Source organism: Halichoeres trimaculatus, unplaced genomic scaffold (assembly GCF_033239565.1).
Source record: "Halichoeres trimaculatus isolate MK-OKI-2021-1 unplaced genomic scaffold, fHalTri1.1 fHalTri1_scaffold_2, whole genome shotgun sequence".
In the NCBI taxonomy this organism is placed as follows: Eukaryota; Metazoa; Chordata; class Actinopteri; order Labriformes; family Labridae; genus Halichoeres; species Halichoeres trimaculatus.
The window spans coordinates 21,502,354-21,520,810 of record NW_027437180.1 but is presented as its reverse complement, the minus strand read 5'-3'; the positions used below and the strand labels follow the sequence as shown (position 1 = coordinate 21,520,810).

Genomic DNA, 18,457 nt, shown 5'->3' with positions numbered 1-18,457 from the left:
AATCAGACAAAAATCAAGTTGTAGTCGAATGCCACAGTCTGTAGGGACGTTAAATCAATAATTCATTGTTATTTAGTTGACTTCCCAATGGCACACAGCTGTTTCACAAAACTACCACTGAACTCAAGACTGTACTGTTGTAATCCACATTAACATGACTGCTGTGACATATCGCTAAAAGAAAAATAGACTGTTTTTTTTGTTTGTTTGTAGGAAATTTTTCATTTCCCATTCGTATTTAGTCTTTTCCTGTCAGTGACACATGACTTTACTACTGTGTGATTTAAAAAAAGGATAAAACACTGCAGAATGACATTTTGCTTCTTAACAGCTTTTCTTTTACTTCAGAGAAACTCGAGATCTGCCACTAAAAATCAGACAAAAGTGTTACATTTTTGCCATATATATATACATTTATAAATCTTTCTGTTCTGTGGGTGATAATTGTGTATTGTTAATGAGCTGGTAAGACGATAACAGCTAGTTGCATTTGTGTGCTTTTAAACAGTTTACCACCCTCGGTTATTTAATGACCTTTTTAATGCTAATTTAAATGCTAGTTTTTAGCAGATGTTAAATACATGAGGTCATGCATGTGGGGTCAGGTTATGATATGACAATAGCATAGCAGGCTGCGACCCCGTATCACCCCATTAACGCCCCTACCGCAAAACACAAGCTTTATGAGATAACCATATTGTCAAATGTAATGGCCGTTGTATCAAACCACATACACAAGCACGAATCTCATTTAATACTGCCTTTACTGTACCAACACATGTAGGTCACATGTAGTTGTAGCTGTCATCGTACATTTCAATCTCAATCCTCATTTATTCTTTCACACTGAGTCATGAAAATTGTTAGCAAAACTCGGATTAGCTAGCATTATCCTGCTTTGTCCGTTAAAACTACCGCAGTCTCACACAGTCGTCAAGGTAACCGGGAGGGGGAAAGGCGAGAATTCGCTTCAGGGCTCTGTGTCTGTGGACATCAAAGCATCTACTGTCTGCTTGAGGATAGGAACCGTATTCCAACATACCTAGTGTGAAGCCGAAGCGGATTCAGAACCTCGTTTAGAGCAGTATTGGATATCCAGGCCGGTGTGTATTTCACCTATTGTCTTCCGAGATCCGGTGGTGGATTTTAACCCCAAAGCCGTGCACTGCTGCATCAACGTACCGAGCAAGCTGCAACGACCGAGTCGGCTGCAGTCCCAACCACATTGAAAAAAACGGGATAACGGTCACATTTCACGGAGCCCCCCTCTTGTGCCGTCTACCTTCCCCGAGAGCGACAACGCTAAAGCAGATTAGGCGTCAGGCTCGTTGACCCGCAATCCAGTATCTTTCTGTCTCTTCCTTTTTTTTACACCGCACGATGCTGCCGTTGTCTTCTTCCTAAACCATAGCGGGTTGTGATTTTCTCCGCGGTTCCCACGATGGTCGTCGGTTCAGTTCATTTGGCGCTGCGGCTCCTCAATTGGATGATATTGTTAGAGCGTGAAGCAAACACGGTGTTTAAAAAGCCCTGGAGGACGGGGCTTTGCGGCAACTTCAGCTCTGCAAATGTGTGTATGTATGTGTGTGTGTGTGTGTGTGTGCAGGAGAGAGAGGGGGGAGAGGGCAAAGGCGCATAAAAGACTCCCCCTACCGTCAAGAAGTTTGTATTACAAGTTACAGCACAGAGCTTCATCGTCTTTTTAATGCCACAGAATTCAAACTCTTCGACGCAATTAAATTGTAACACTGCGTAAATTCCCTCTAGGAAAGTGAGGAACTTAAAAAGTGACTTAAGTTACAGCTATTTGTACTTTATTTTTTCTTTAAATGCTGGTTGCTTATTTTGTTCCTGAAGGTAGTAGCTGCAGTTTCACAATTAACAACGATTTTGATTTGGTTAGCTAAATTAGATATATAAGGTAGTCCGGTATAATCAAGAGAAAAAATTACCCCACAAAATGTACCTTTTTAGTTTGATTTCAGACAGAGATACAGCGTTAAACATCACAAACTTAGGCTCACATTTAGTTGATGAAAATCCAACAGGTATATGTTTTCACTCTCATTTACATGCCCAGACATGTCTGTTAAAGCTGGATATTTCCCTTTTTGAATTACTTTTTAAGGCCAAACGACAAAGACTAATCATAAAAATCAAATACTAAAATCAAGGTCTAAGAATGAATGTAAAGCGGTGTGGCATCATTCACATTTTCATAATTTTTTTGAATCTCATTATATAAATAACTTTCCACATTGACATTTGACCCTCAGAGATGAGCTAACCTTCACAGCTGAGGATCACCCAGCCACCTCACTGTGAAAAAGATGTTCATGACCATTTCAAACAGTTCAAAGCAAAATACTTTGTGAACACCAATTCAAAAGCTAGTTATTAATTTCTCACACCAATGATTCATCATAAAACTCACTTTTTACTTTCAAGTATAAAATGAATTTCAGAACAGTGATGTAGAGTGTAATATCACTGGATTATTGTAATAAATGTACAATGTGTAGAGTTTAGTACAAACTACATTACACACCATGTTTCATTACAAAAACAGCATTTAATCGAATGTCTCAAAAAATCAACACACATCATTTGGAGAAACCTGCACTCATGTCTACCGTTATCCCCCTTTGAACATGTGTCTGTTACAGAAAACGTTCCTAGTATCAGACAACCCCTTCCCATAGGTCCATGTATTCTCCAATGTACTCTGTACTGCAGCAGACTGATCTATAATTTATTCACAGTTTGACTCATTAGTGCATCAGTTGAGAAATCAGCCCTCAATCATACCTTCAACTCAGACATAATTTAAGCGTATATGACAGATTAGTGATATGAATTTGTGTTTGCAATCAAAGCATGTTAAATATCGTTGACTACAAGTGTGCAAAGTCCCAGAGGAAGTTGCAGTGATGTGGTTCATTTTGGTAAGTCAAGTTAAAATGAATATATGTGCATTTCTGTTTTTGAAAATCTAGTAGGCACTTTGGCAAACAAAGCAATTGTTGCAGTACACAAGACTAATTGCTAAAATAATAATCCAGAAAAAATGGCTCTAATGTCATGGTCATCAGTATTAAATCAGTATCTAAAAATAAAAAATTACACCGCAAGTATTCAGATCTGATCTGTGTGATCAAAAAGAGGTGTTTATGTGCCCTTTTATTTCATGTTTTTTTTTTCAAAATTGTTTTTAAAACCTGCTACTGCCTTTAAGAACAAAAAAATAAAAATGAGCTCACATGCAAGATGAACGTTTAATGTGTTTTCCTGACAAATATAGAAACATCCCAGCTGTCTTATGTAGGTTCACTAAAAACTCAAACCATTATTATTTGGTTGAAACTCTCTTTTTACATACAAGCACTCTAAACACACACGCAACCAAGAGGTCTATAAGAGTAGGACTTCTCTGCTTCTCATTGGACGAGACGGAGATACAATGATGTCATCAGAGTCATCAGAATCGTTTGCAGCAGCTCCAGCAGATTCAGGCGTGCAGCAAAGCTCTGATTGGTCTGCAGAAGATACACAATTACTGTTCAGTTCACTGTGAATGTCTTGACATCATTTCTCCTTTTCAAAATAAGAAAGCAGAAACAGATTTCTCCATTATCTGTTTACCTCTAGTGGGTTTTTTCCTGGCTGCATTGGGGGGATCTTCTTTCTCCCCTTGATTATCATTATCTTCATGAGGGGATGCAGCACCTAGGTAACAACAGGAAAAGTTCAGCCATTATCTCTTGTGCCACAATTCAAAGATAGAGTATATTCAAGAACACATCTAGATGATGCAGATATCATATTTTCAAGAGGAAACTGCCTTATCACATTTGAAGTAAAGTTTTCTAGGTTGAGGCTTAACACCACAACATTATGGCATCGAAATAACAGTAAACTCAGTTTTGAAAACCATACCTATCATGCAAAAACTTTGGCAATGTAAGATGAATTTTCTGCAGAGAGGTAAGTCTTAGTGAAGCTGCGCACACATTAAATACAAGGCCAGTCTTGTAAGCATTCTTGGAAACAAAGCTGACATAGCTGATCCGCTCCACACACCCATCTGTTATCGACTTCTTGTAAAATCAGGAAGGTGAAGGAGCAAGCTACAGGGAAGGTGGTCAAGTCTAACAGGGTCATTTAGAAGTTCCCGTGCAGCAGAAAATTCACTGTGAGGTACTGAGCAACAATATTGGTCCACAGGGCTGCTGAGTGTCCTCATCAGTCTCTGATACAATACTGTTAAGACTCTGCCTGCTCAGAGCCGAGTGACACCACGGAATTAGATCAGTGTGCCAGCATCGTCCATCACCACTCATAAAGGTGTCAGGGTGGACATGATGAGAGATTTGGTCGTTGAAAGCAGTGTGATGCCAACCTGTTGTAGAGCCAGTAAACATAATGCCTGTACCTTGATAGAGTGGCACATAAAGTCACATACCCAACAGAATAATGGGAGTAAAGTAGTTCCTAAACATCACTACAACAGGGAATTAGTTTATTGCACTATTTCAACCAAATATCAAATCTATTATTAAGAATTTCTGAATCAACTTCAGAACCTTACCTGTTCTGCTTGGTGTTTGCACCAAAGAAGATTGAATTGGCATCAGCGTGGGCAACTCTTTAGACGTCACAGAAGGCACAGGGCTAAGGCACAAAAACACACAAACACAAATGGATTCAAAATGGTGCAAAAGCACTTCAAGTTAGGCAATCATTTTAATATTTTTCTGCGGAAGCATGAGTCACCTCTCCACTGCAAATTCACAGCGTGCCAGGTGTCCCCTGAATGCTGACTGAATCATCGTCAAGGAAACTGAATCCAGCTCTGCCTCTGTGGAGGATGCTTCATCACTGCGGTTTGATGCTTCCTCCGTCTAAAAACAAAGGAGGCAGAGAAAAGGAGGGAGGAGGGTAAGAATTCAGGAGTAACAGAGATGGTAAGTGGTGGTAAAGTGCAGTAAAGAAGACAGAGAGGGGGGGATTCCAAAAGTGACAGAAAAATACTGCTCAGAGCTAGTGGTATAGACCAAGCAGTAAGTGGTTTATTTTAGACAAAGATAGTTCATAATGATGCACATCAGTGTCACCCACAGCTGGGACCAGAGCTTATATTTATTATAAACTGCTAATTAACACTTCCTTTACTCTGATTCCGGGTGTTTTAAATATATCTTGAGACAGCTAACCACACTGGGGAATCTACTGCATCACATATCAGTGACAGCTGCTCCCTCAAATTAGCATTTACGTGATTTTAATTCGTTTTAAATACATGGCCTGAACCAAACATTTTCTGACTACTACATGAAGCTTTCTTTTTATACTCAGTCTCAACTGTTATTTATTTGTTATTTATTCACTCAGTCACTGCACTTTTTTATTCATTCACTCTATATCTACTTTATTAATTACTATTATATCTGTTGTATTTTTTTACTTATTCACAATAGTTGTACATATTCATTCTCTGCAAAACAACTTTTATTATTTTATTATTCATCCATATATGTCTCTATTTATGCTATCCTGTCACTGCACTTAATTTCAGCCACCTTACTGTTTATCATCTACTCACCATTCACTTACTCAAATGTATACAACTTCAATATTTTTTTGTATATCTTGAAAGAAACCCTTTTTTGCAACACTGTGCAGGATTGCTCTAACAAAGTTTCATTGTGTATCTTAAACAATGACTATAAAGCTTCTATCTTCTATCGATCTACCCATCTACCCACACCTGGGTGAACCTGTGTCCATGACGCTCAGCTGGGCTACAAAGCAGGATCTAGGTGCTGCCTGAACTTTGACTTCACACTAACTCTTCATGTTTACTGATCTAAAAGTGGGGGAAAACTGTGATATATGTATATGTGTATGTAAAACAGATTTCTTGCTGCAGCACAGATAAATATATAGTGTGACTAAGCCCTTATAAAAGGGTTTTTGTGTGGGTGAAACCTTGTTATGGTTGTCTTTCAGCAGGACCTCGAGCTGTGACTCTCTGAGGAGGTGACCTCTTAACGTTGACTGCAACATCACAATGTCCTGAAGACAGAAAACAGGGCGATGCAGATATATAAAAAGACTTCAAACTTTTGTGCATTTTTTCTCTCACACATACATCACTTCTTTTTATTATATACTATAGTATTATAATACACACCCTTCTTCTGTGCCTCCTCCAGTTCTTCTGGATAACCACAGCTGCTTTCTCTTTCTCTCTCTTCTCTGCATCCAATACTTTATCCCCATCCCCAATTCTTTCGTCTGTACATTCAGAGGTCTTCTCTTTTTTAGTTACTGGACCTTGAACAACCTGAGTGTCCCCGTCTTTGTTGTCTTTATAGTCCAATTGTGATGTAGAAGTGAGAGACAACAGCTCAGCTTGTGCAGTTTTACTTATCTCCTCCAAAGTTTGGATCTTTTTCCTCAGCTGCTCCAGCTCCTGTCTGGGAAACATGAGAAACAGATTAAAACAATGAAGCAAAAGAAAAAATCTAGACACATAAGTTAAGGGACATTTAGCAAACCAAAGCATTACTTACCTGTGACCAGCCTGCATTCTCACCCTGCTATGACTCTAAATCACATTTACCTCAAATGAACAGAGTGAGTCTTAGTGCTAATCTTATTGTATTCATCCATTTTTACAAATTTATTTTGAAATTCTGGCACCTTTACCTCTTAAAACTATCACTTTGGTCAGATAAATAATCTATTTTTTTTTATCTTTTGCTCCCCTTTGCTGTTTTACTGATTTTATCTGTATGGGAACAATTTGAAAAAAAAATATGTTGAGTTAGATTTTTATGCTGAATTAAACTAAAATTGGTAGGCTGATTCCAAAATTGCAGCCAAGTTTTTTTTCTCCACAGCTTACCCTCCAGATAAGCAAAATTCCACTGAATAACTGTGGTAAGAGTTGCCAGCTGATTACGACTGGATTCATCTATAGCTACGTGGCAACTTGTTTGTGCAGCCATAATTGAGACAGTGCGGTGAGAGGTCTGTGCAGCTCCCAATAGGTCAGTACTGCCACTACCTGCAAACAGAAAGCTAGCATAGTAGCAAATGACAGGATTTGTGCTGGCTTTTCTGGTAACTTTGCAGCCATGGGCATACCGTTGTAATTTCGTTTTATGCTGTTTATTTAGTTTTCAAAGCTTTTAACTATTCCATCTTAGTGGTTTATTTACATAGGTATATACATCCTTTGTTCCAGATCATGTCTGCTCCTGCAGCTCCTCCAGTAGCCATATCCTTTGTAAAAACATAATAGTGTTGAATATACATTGCAGTTCTGCCTGTTTCTTTCATATTAAATTGTATGCCAATAATTGATGTTTTTTATAAAACAAGTACATATATGTAGGTAAGGTATTTTTCATATTTTTTGAGAAGGGGATCCTATAGTTCAAAAAACTTGATGTGATAGAGTAAACTGGGCTCAACAACAAAAATTGTGTTCCCCAGTGTTACTGTTGGTTCCAGTAACACTGTCACAGAGTCAGTCTAAGGTAAGGTTTAAGTAAACGACGGACCAAGATAATGATAAACTGAGATTGTGACTCTCCCATCAGTCTATGATAAATTCTAATTTGACCATTACCTACTCTACTGCAACATCTTTCTTCAGTCTTTCATTCATTTAGATTAGAAATTTATAAGAGACTCACTTTTCAAAGTGTCTATGTGTTTCCCAAGTGATTCCCAAGGAATGGGAAAAAGTGTGTCACTCTTTTAAATTTCACCACATAAACAGAGATGTCATACCAAGCAATAATGTCACAGCTAAAGCTTACTTATGCTGATGTTTCTCTTTGTCCCTTTCTTTTGTCTGTTCATCTCTCCATTGCTCTGCCTCTTTCTCCAGTTCTTCTTTTTCCATCCTCAACTGTTTCAGTTCATCGCTGAAAGCACACAGAAGATCAGTTTAGAGAGAGATATGTGCCCATTTTGCAGGTAAATAATTCAATTTAACTTGTGGCTTCATGTGTACACCCTTAAAATGATGCCCCCTCCATGGTGCTTCTCATTAATCTCAGTTGTTTAGTGTAAAACCACTCTAAGTCACATTTAATATGTGGGGAGACTGGCTAATTGCTGCTTACTCACCCTTTACATGACAGTTTCTCTTCAAGCTCTGCCTTCTCCTTCTCAGATTGGCTGAGGCTTTCACTCATATCACAACCCTCCCCTCCAGTCTCAGTCATTGTTCCCACAGAGACCACTGCCTCTGTTGCCATGGTAAGCCTCAGAATCTCTGTGGGCTTGGTCTGTACCTCCTGATCCAATCGGCTGCAGCTCTTGGGCAATTGGGTGTGTCTTTTGCTTTCTTCTAGCCTCTGATTGGATAAAAGAAGAGTCTGTTTCTTGATAAAGCTGTAGGCTGTTTTAAGAAGATCCAATACTCATGACTGCAGACATTTACTGATGATCAGTCACAGTTATTTCTCACCTTCTCCACCTCCAACAGGCGTCTCAACAGTCTCTGTTTGCTCCACTCTCTGTAACCTAAAACACACATGCAGACCATTTTTGCATTACATTATTGTTGTATTACCACAAGTATTTTTCTTTATGCTTGCAAGATGGAAGATTGATGATCTTCATATGCTTTAGACAGCACTGGAACTACAGTACATGAAATTTCCTGCTACTTAGTTTAATCTTTTGAATCATCTTTAATTTTTTTACTGCTCTTCATTTTAATTTTTTTTTAGTCTTATAAAATCTGACAGAATCAAACTGGTTATATTGGAAAATTAAAAATGAAATGACACTTTTTTTAGGACTGGAAATATGATGTGAAAAATTCCACAAACCCCCTCTCTCTGATTGCCCAGCCGCTCTGTGGAAGCCTGTCGGGGCAGACCTTTGTGTTTGAGGCTCACACCTCTAGTGTGCTATGAACCAGGTAGATTTGCAATGACCTTGTCATTTGATGCAAGTCTCATAGATCTGTTTAAGATCTTGTGCTACTATAAGAAAGTGTAGTTATGAGCAGATTACTGTCAGGTTCAGGGATTTCCAACATATCAATATGTAGCAGTTTGAAAACTTCCCCACGCTTGAATGGACATCCAGTATTGCTACTTTTATCCAATATGGGACAGGAGAATACCCCCTCTTTAATGTCTCTGCTTCTAAAGGATGAAAGTTTGGTCGTGGCCTTGTGCATTAAAGACCTTTGACTCCTCCTGAAGGACTGTCCGTGTCGAGCTCCTCTCTAAGCATAAAGTTTTCCTCCTGCAGCAGCTTAAGATCCTCGGACAGGCGGTGAACTGTGGAGTTTAAAGCCTTCTGCTGCCGCTGTGAGCATTTACTCTCTGCTCTGCCTCTGTGGACACAAAGACAAAGAGATTTTTTTTTGTTTTTTTTTTCAGATTTATCACCAATCCTGCAACACTTTTTTTTTACAGATCTGTTGTTTTGCAATGTGAAAACCTACAGAAACCAATCTGCAAGTGTCTTTCAAGTGCACAATATATAACTGGGAGAAGGTACGATTTTTAGTTATCTTAAAGAATACTCTAACTCTTGATTGGTCCAAAATGACTGCTTGGGTTTTTTTCAGCATCAACAGACAGAACAATGATTAAAAAAAAGGATAAACAGTGATATAATTACATATATTAAAGGCCACTGAACAGATAAATCTAAAACCTGTGTGTATGTGTGTGTATGTGCGTGCACTTTAATGTGGGTTTGAGTGTTTTTGGTGAAGGCTACATGGCAGAAAACTGATCTGCCATCGTCGTAAGCATATTGTACACTCATACACATATCAATAAATTCAACTAACTGCAGAACTAAAGCCAAAGTGAGGGACTAAATGGAGAGCATACTTTAATCTCCTGTCAAGTACAGACAGAGAGCTCTGCAAGGGCAGCAAGATCCAGTATAGTTTTACTTTATTTTAATTTCTGCGCTCTTTCTATTGTTATCAAGATACAAAAGTTTGGTTTATTAGACAAATTTTACTATTTTGTTCTTTTTTTTAAGAGATTTTGGAAAATATTCTTAAAAAATCACTGATCAAGACCCCCTAGGAAGTGAGATTAAAACAGCCCTCAGACCCAGGGGAGGGAGTCTATCCAAGATGACAGGCTTAGAATTTAGGAGTCCTTGTAAGATGCATACACTGATAACTATATGAACATGTGCTTAATAAAAGAAGAGGATAAAGATAAGACAAAATCTAAAGACTGACAGTTAGTTAATACATGTAAAATACCAGGTGACAGCTACAACTTTTAGTACGTTTTTTTTCCATTGAAAATTAAAAATGTGGATGTTTAACTTCATTGGTGGATTCAGACCTTTTCTCCACAGCTCCCAAAAGAACCTTCAGCCTCTTGATCTGAAAGACGAGACATTTAAAACACATATTTTAAAAGAAAAGTGAGAGTTTCTTTTTAACACCTGAGATCACACTGCATCTAAATTGAATGTGACAATAACAGTTCAAGACAAGAAGTAAACAAAGAGTGAATGGAAAAAAGCGTTCTAAATACAAAGAAATTTCTGGAAATGATTGTGATAAAATAAGAGACTCCCCTCAAAGTATGCTTTTTTCTGGCACTACAATTTAGGTTTGTATGTCAGTCTAAGTTTAGTTCAATCACAGAAACAATTTCTCCCAACTCCTCAACTTCTACAGAAAATATTCACATAAAGATGTTTAACTTGCAGGTTATAAACACTGGTCAAGAAAAAAGAAGACTGATTACTTTTATTAATGGACAGTAATGCACAATGAAACCATAGAGTTCTTCTGAACCAATAATGAGTCTGATAAATAAAAAGAAATCACAGTGTGCAGGCATCTTGGCAACTCCACAAGTATTGTGTTCAGCTACTCTTGATGCAGAAATTCAAGCTAAGCTTTGATTGTTTGCTTTTCAGGAGGTGACCAAATCGGTACCTTGTGAATTAGAGTGGAGTGTGTCTGTTTTGAATATAACAGGCACTGAAATAAAACTACTTCAGTCAGGGACATTTGAAAACAGTCTCTTTACTTTTCTAGAGCTGTACAATTGAAGTTTCTTTCTTTTTTAACTTTTGCTGTTTTTGGCTTTATGCATCAACACACCATGACTTTTTTTTTACATTAACCTTCAAGTTAAATAAAAAATCTGACATCTTGTTTGAAACACTTTACCTCCTCTGAGTATGTTTCTATTGTGATCTTCAGCTCCTCCAAATTGGTTGTCCTCAGCTCACTTTGCAGTTTACTGTTGGGGGGGAAAACAAAAATCTGAACATAGTTTTGCATAAATGCATAAAACATATGTGATTTTACATAGATATAAATTTAACTTACCTGAGGGCATTTTCTTTCTCTCGACACTGCTGCTCCAGCTTCAGTATCCTCTGCTTCAGTCCATTGACAACCTCGATGGAAAGAAAATTACAAAAAAGCTCTAAGTTTAACCCATAAAAACCTCTGCTATATTCAGCAGCATCAGCATCTCAATTTACTCACCACACTGCCTTCTTTCCTCTTGTCCACAAAACTTCGAGTGTACTCAGGCCCCTGCAGAGATAAAATACTTTAACAAAGTTTCTGCATTTCAGTCTTTTTTTCTGACATCAACCTAATGAAACCCAGTGATCATACTTTTGTTGGATCTAACAGTTCTTCTATCTGTTTCTCTCGTTTGGCATTGTCTTCCTCCAAGCGGCGTAGTTTGGCTTTCAGTTGTTGGTTGTCAGACTTCTGTGCATGAAGACTCTACAGAAAAAGACTTACTATTAACCACATATCAAGGATGTGTCAAAAAAACTGTCTACTAAAAGTGCATTTGGAAATTCTGAGGCAGTTAAAACCAAACACAATATAAATCCATACAGGAAAATATCTCAAACCTTTTTTCTATTTTAAGAGGAGTGAAAGTCTGCTTCAGCCACAGAGCTGTTCATAGGAACAGTTGGCAGCATTACTACAGACTTTTTCAGCAGACTTTGTTTACTGAAGTATATGCTGCCATTTTCTTATCAACAAAACAAGTTGTTGTGACCCTCCTACCTTCTTGAGGCGAATAATCTCATCATACATGTCCTCTTTCTCTCGGTGTTCCCCTGTATTGATGGAGAAGCCTGAAACATACAGGAGTAAATACAGAAATGGTGCATTATCCAAACAAAGTCATCTACATCTTCACCTTTTAACTACAGGACAAAACTAGCAGAGTTCTTTTTTTTAATCATACTACTACCCACACTATCGCCACCCTTTAACAGCCCTTGATAAAATACACAGAGAACTCCTCAAAGTCTGTCCTTCAACTTGTCTCTTCTTTTCCTCACTTCACTTCTCATTCCCATGAGCCCACACATTTTCTCACCATTGAGTGCAGAGTTAAGATGTTTATGTCTCCTCGTGCCCAAGGTCTGTTTGAGAAGCTCAGGTGTGACATCACACTCTGGTCTGAGTGTCTGAGACACATCTGAGACAAAGGGGACAGACAGATAGAGGTGACATTATGTGACGTTCAAAGATAATATCAGATACAAGTCACTTTATTTGACTAATTCACTTTAAAACTTCTGATTCGGTTTTTGTAGTTTGAGCTTTCTCCCAAGCTCTATCACTGCAGTAATTCTTTTGTGAAGCACTTTGACAGTCAGATATTTTATGAGAGACTCATTTATTTACTATTTCTGAGGTAATGTTGTGAATGCCGATTCCTGTGGACCCTTTTGAACATTAGCTTGTACAATTTAAACTCTTACAAAATTAAACTAAAATTTCAGAGTGCATCCAAACCTAATCTAAAACTGAATGTTACGACTTACATAAAAGATTTGTAGTACTTCTATTTCAGACTGAATGAGTTGTAGCAAGCTATGTATAACAAACTGGTGACTGAGTGGTGTCATACAAATAATGAACATGTGAATCTTGGAAAGATCTAACTGCACCCCAAAGTGAGAAGAAAAATTTGTTTGTGTTCATGCGCCTTTGTTTCTCCAACAAAGGTTGAGACAAATGGAATATTGTCATAACACCGGCAGTCTTTCCTTAAGTCATCGGCACCGCTCACAGCACATAGCAAGTCGGTCAAGAAACAATCAGCTTAACATGCAGTGTTTGAGTCCCTGACCTCTCTCAAATCCTGCCTCTGTACCTCCTGAGGAAAGATTTCTATTGTAGAGCTGTAGCTGTGTTTGTACACTTTCTGCCTACCATGTCCGTTGCTGAGAGAGGTGAAACGTGCAGAGACACTCTCCCCAGGTGTGTCGCCTCTGGTGTCCCCCAGAGAGGACCTCGGCAGCCTCCAGGCAGCGACTGCTCTTCTTTGGTTGACATTCAGACTGGAGAGGTATGGAGACCCTATACACAAACACACACTGTGAAAAAAACTATCACGACATTTTTTGTTTTTTTTTTAGTCCAAAGAGAGGCTGAGGAGGTCTTACTTGGAGAAGGAGGGGGCTTGGTAGAAGATTTCTTCCTCCTTGTTCTCTGATAGGAAATAAACATAAAGCAAACTTTTAACCAAAGTAACTGGATGAGGTGAAACATATGTGTTAAGAAAAAAAAAGTGCAAAGTTCATCATTGATGCGACTGAGTTTACCTTTTCGAAAATATCTGCAGAAAAAGAGAAGCTTTCATCAACCTATGAACAGAGCAGCATGTGTCAGAGATAGGGGATGGAGAGGTATGATTGAAAGTAAGGGAAAGTAATGAGGAATTATATAATCTTAATTATTTCACTCACACCAAATGTTCATCCTGCATCTGATCAATAATGTCAGTTAAATCAACTATCTTAGACCTGTGACTCCTAACCTAAGTGGTACATATGGGAACATATAGGGATTGTAACTATGAAATAAAAAGGAAGATATATCTGTTCCCAGACCAGTACTTATAAAAGTAAAATAAATACCATAAAGAGTCCATTCATGCTACTGATTCGTGTGTTCAAACAAACTACATGTCAACCCTGCTAAAGTTTAGAAGCCTCATTCTGACTAACCCAGTCAAACAATCTGGGTTCGCCCCTGCAATGAGGCACTTAATAGACTGTTAAGGGCTACAGGCTCCATGAACACAAGGATGACAACATGGAAGTGCATGTTAAAGAAACGTTCCAAGGCTCAAAAATAATGTAGTTTAAAAAAATAGGAGAGTAAACCAAGTTGATTTTTGACCCATCAGAAACTCAAGACTTACCAGCTCCTCACACTCCCCATCTGTTAGTACATCACTCGCCTCCTGAGACATCTTAGCGGTCGCATTTAACATAGTTTGTTAGCAAACGTTTCGTCGCGCTAAAAAACTCGATTTTGACCGTGTGTAATCTTGACATTTTCCCCGAGTCAAAAAACGCACTTCAGGTACACCTTCTTGTTGGTTGTAGAACATAAGGCAACATCGGAGACGTTAGCTGAGCAACAACTCAGGGTTTTTGCCCCCAACACTGCAGATTATCCTCGCTAAAGGCTGTTGATGCGCAAATATACACAACTGACCGTTGCTCCATGGACACCGTTTAGATGTTGCGTTGTTTCAAGTCATACGAAAGTGTTTTCGCTTCATTGTTTCGGATTGAGTCGTCTAGCAACCAGGCAGCTGTTGATGGGCTGTGTTCGACCAGCAATGAAGAGGCAAGAAAACACCGGAAACTATTTCATAGTGCCTTCAAAATAAAGGTACAGCCAAGTAAAGGAAAGTATGGATGGAAAGCATGTTTAGTCGTTTTTCATTTGAAAAAAATTGAACTATTTTTTAGTATTTTATAAAATATGTCTTGAAAACAATCACTAAGATTACAATATAATGGCAACGCGATTTCTAGGGAGAGGCTTATTTTGAAATGCCAGACCGGAAACATCATTTTATCATGGGTTTAACATTATTTAGGCAAAAACTACCGAAACTGTAGGCCCAGTTAAGATACTTTTACTATCCCTCCTTGCTTCTGACTCATTTATTCACGTCTTCTATTGGTGGTGGGTAGACTAAAGGAGGGATTTAAAGTGTTTACCACCAATAGCATTAGTTTAGGAGACGAATAGGGTGAAGGAAAGGACACACACATTAGACCCAGTGCTCCCTATTCAGCCCATAGTCATGGACTGTTCAGCCTGGAAGATCCCCTCTCTTGCAAACTGTAGGCCTATAGATTAAATTTACAGAGAACCTAATGTATCCACTATGGGAGACAAGTTGCCTTCCTTTAATATCAGCCTGCTGTAGGCTATCTGTCTTTGTTATTGTTTTTCCAAAGTGGGTAATATTTCTGTAAATGGGCCATTAGTGTAAAGTACACAGTGTTTTAATGACATTTGTTACACATGCAAATCAAGACTTATTTCTGCCTCTCTCATGCAAAAGTACAAATAATTTATATGTTCCACAATTGTATTTTTTATCATTTCTGTAAAAACAAAATATAGAAATAAATCTGCATAAAGAAAAATCTGCATAAAAAGGAAACAGGAGAAAACTGATGGATATAAAAAGACAGAGAAGGAATACAGGTGAATGAGTGATCTGAATCCTCTCTACCAGGGAAGACATTAGTAAAAGTAAGTGCTGTATTTGAGAGTATTTTTCGATGCATCATTTTACATTGTTCTTCAAACATTTCTCTCAGTCTGTAGAGAACTCAGAGGTCTTGTGTTGCTGTATCATATTCTCCTTCACAATGATACTGTTTATACAGGTGGTGGACCCCCAGAGCCACACAGCCGGGCACTTCAGCATACTTTTCTTCAAGGCAAACAAACCCAACGCACATCTCATCTAAAACATACAATTGTCTGTTTTTGAATAAGAGAGTTAAGCTGACTCCACTGAATCTTTATGAGTACCCTCAAAAGTTGACAGGACTTATCCTCTGGCAATCCAAACAAGTCAAAGTCAAACAAGCGATGACAGGAATATCATACTGATCTGTCATGATTACGTCATATTCCATTTAAAAAAGCTGATTATGCAGTAATAATGCACACCACAGCTGATTGTTGTTCATGTCATCAAACACTTTCTTCAATTAAACAGATCACTTGAACAATAAATTTCACGCCAAGGAAACTCACAAATGAAAAATAAAGACATCATAGTCAGAGAAATGGAAAGGCATTTGGATTTTAATTGCAGGAATTCATGTTTACATACAGTAAATACATTTTGAGTCTTAAATGTACAAATAAAATGTCAAACTGTGGAATATTTAACAGTTGACTGTCAGCACTTTCTTTGTATTTTGTGAAAGATGTCGTTCAGCATTCAGTGGAAGTTATGTTCAACATGCTGCTCCCAGACATCATCCTCACAATGCATGCTGAGTACACAAGACAAATTCACAATTTTCACTCTAGATGACAGTGTTGTTCATACACAATGAAACACAAAGTGTCACCAAAAATTATGTACAAACTTTTTTTTCTGCAAATTTCCTGTATGTAAGTGTCTACTAGTTGAATTATTTTCATGGTAACTTCACTGTATTTGGATTTAGCATAAACTTGCCGTAGTATTTTACTGTATTTATTTCACAGTAATTCATCATTAACTTTTTACTATCATTTACTGAGAACTCCCCAAAGTATTTTACTGTTAGTATTTCACAGTGAATTACAGCAGCAACTCCAGCTTTTATACTGTAACTTTACAATTTTGATACCCATTTAAGTATGTGATAGTAAAAGCCTGTATTTTTTGTATTCCTACTGTTAAAGTATTGCTATATAACTGAATGTAATTTCTTGTTAATATATTATTTTATTAGCAGAATTGTAAATTTGACATTCAACAGTTCAAGTGCCAAGTACATTTACATTTCACATACAGAACCAAAGCAACTTGTCTTATTAAAAACAGTTTAAAGCCTCATTGTATAAAGGGATGGGATTTAGGATCCAGTTGAAGTTTGTGGATTTATTGGGGGGAAAAAAGTGCAGTTAAATAATGCAAGATCCTAATACTTTTACACTGAGTTTTTACCTTTAGTACTATTAAGGAAATAAAACAGCCTCTTTTGTTGAACACACAGTTATTGCTGTTGTTTTCTAAATGTCCATATGAGGGCGCTATAAGCTGTGTGATAACCCATATTAGGCAGCCATGACCCAGACCTTTTGCTGTCCCTCACCCCCAGCTGAGCCTTCCTTTGGAGGCTTGACTCAGCTCATTCTTCATGATCTCATATCCAACCCTCAGCCACAGCGTGAAAACATTCGTTAGCAATTTTGACCCTGACCGAAATTCTCTTCTTCTTTATCAGACTGTGTTTGTTTCAACAACCTAAATCAGTTTTCTGTAGTTTTTGTGTTACCTGATTGCAGCCCTGTGTCTCTTGGGCTGTAACTACAGGATTAAAAAAAAAAAAAAAACTGGGTACTCTGGGAAACAGTTAAAAACCAGCTGTAAATCCAAAAGGAAGCAAGACTGTGTTTGTTACATTCATTTTTTTTAGCTTCTTCTGTGTACTTTCTGTAAAGCACGTTGGATTAACTGTTGTTGATCTGAAGTTGATTTGATTTCCTCTATTTCCACTGCAAATAGCTTTTTGTCTGTCTCCTGCAAAGTGAACATGGGAAAGTTTTTTTCTCTATACCAAAACTTTTGACAAACTTTACAGAGCTATACCAAAGCAAAGTCTGGACAATCAAATCTTTTATAGTGTTTGATTAAAACTGAGCTGACTGACACAACATGCACATACACAATGCATCTCAAAAACCCCAGAAGGGTAATGTTTAACTGTAATTTGCATAAATACTGACAGATCATGAGATAGAGTACACATGCAAACTCAGGCAAATCAGCTGTGACCTTCTCATGAACCTGCAGACTTACACTTTGTGTGAAGCTTTTCTGTTGGAAAGGTTAAAATGTATCATGCTTCTTTAAATTACATTTAACCATAAAACTGAGACTTACTGTAGTATTCAAAAGCAGATCTGACCAAAAACAATCACTTCTACATAGTTTGACTGTGATGGTACTCCATTGCAGTAAATATCCTGTTATAAAATCTGCTCTAATAGAATTAGCATAATCAGATTCATTGACAAAGTCTGCCATGGGAGAAGAAACAAATCAAAAGGGCCTAAAATTTTCAGTTGTATTAACTTTGTCAGGGTTTTTACATAATACTCTGTTTTTGTTAATCTATTCGTTATAAAAAAGAGATCAGCACAGCACTGTTAACTCTCTTCCTTCTATAAATAAAGGTGGATGTGTCATGATGGAGCCCAGGGGAGGATAAGGAGGAGGAGGAAGGAAGGACAAGGCTGACCAGACAAGCAGACGAAAACAGGTGGAATCACAAAGAGGGTAACAAGCTCAGGAAACAAGTGGAAGGGGAAATGAAAACCCATGCTTTGGACTCCTAAAATCTACTATTTTTTATACCAGCACTACTCTAAAGAGTTTTTATACACAGTGCTTCCAAATGGGGCTCT

General features: G+C 37.9%; 2 protein-coding genes across 3 annotated transcripts in view; both read right to left on the bottom strand.

Annotated features, from left to right (window-relative positions):
- ttyh3b (tweety family member 3b) overlaps positions 1-1,591 on the bottom strand; it is a 30,563-nt gene extending 28,972 nt beyond the window's left edge. For both annotated transcript variants that reach the window (XM_074687867.1, XM_074687876.1), the window contains exon 1: positions 1,043-1,591. The gene's annotated coding sequence lies outside the window, so the exon portion shown is untranslated. The remainder of the gene's footprint in view (positions 1-1,042) is intronic.
- A 981-nt stretch (positions 1,592-2,572) lies between these two features.
- iqce (IQ motif containing E) lies at positions 2,573-14,642 on the bottom strand. The gene is made up of 21 exons (XM_074685880.1): positions 14,217-14,642; positions 13,615-13,656; positions 13,456-13,501; positions 13,223-13,369; positions 12,381-12,482; positions 12,062-12,132; positions 11,654-11,767; positions 11,519-11,569; positions 11,357-11,427; positions 11,195-11,267; positions 10,353-10,393; positions 9,219-9,370; positions 8,489-8,544; positions 8,146-8,375; positions 7,833-7,940; positions 6,194-6,479; positions 5,989-6,075; positions 4,774-4,901; positions 4,589-4,671; positions 3,643-3,726; positions 2,573-3,536 (listed from the first exon to the last, which is right to left on the bottom strand). The coding sequence occupies exons 1-21, from the start codon at positions 14,286-14,288 to the stop codon at positions 3,412-3,414; spliced, it is 2,169 nt and encodes a 722-aa protein (XP_074541981.1). The 5' UTR covers positions 14,289-14,642; the 3' UTR covers positions 2,573-3,411.
- Positions 14,643-18,457: the final 3,815 nt, after the last annotated feature.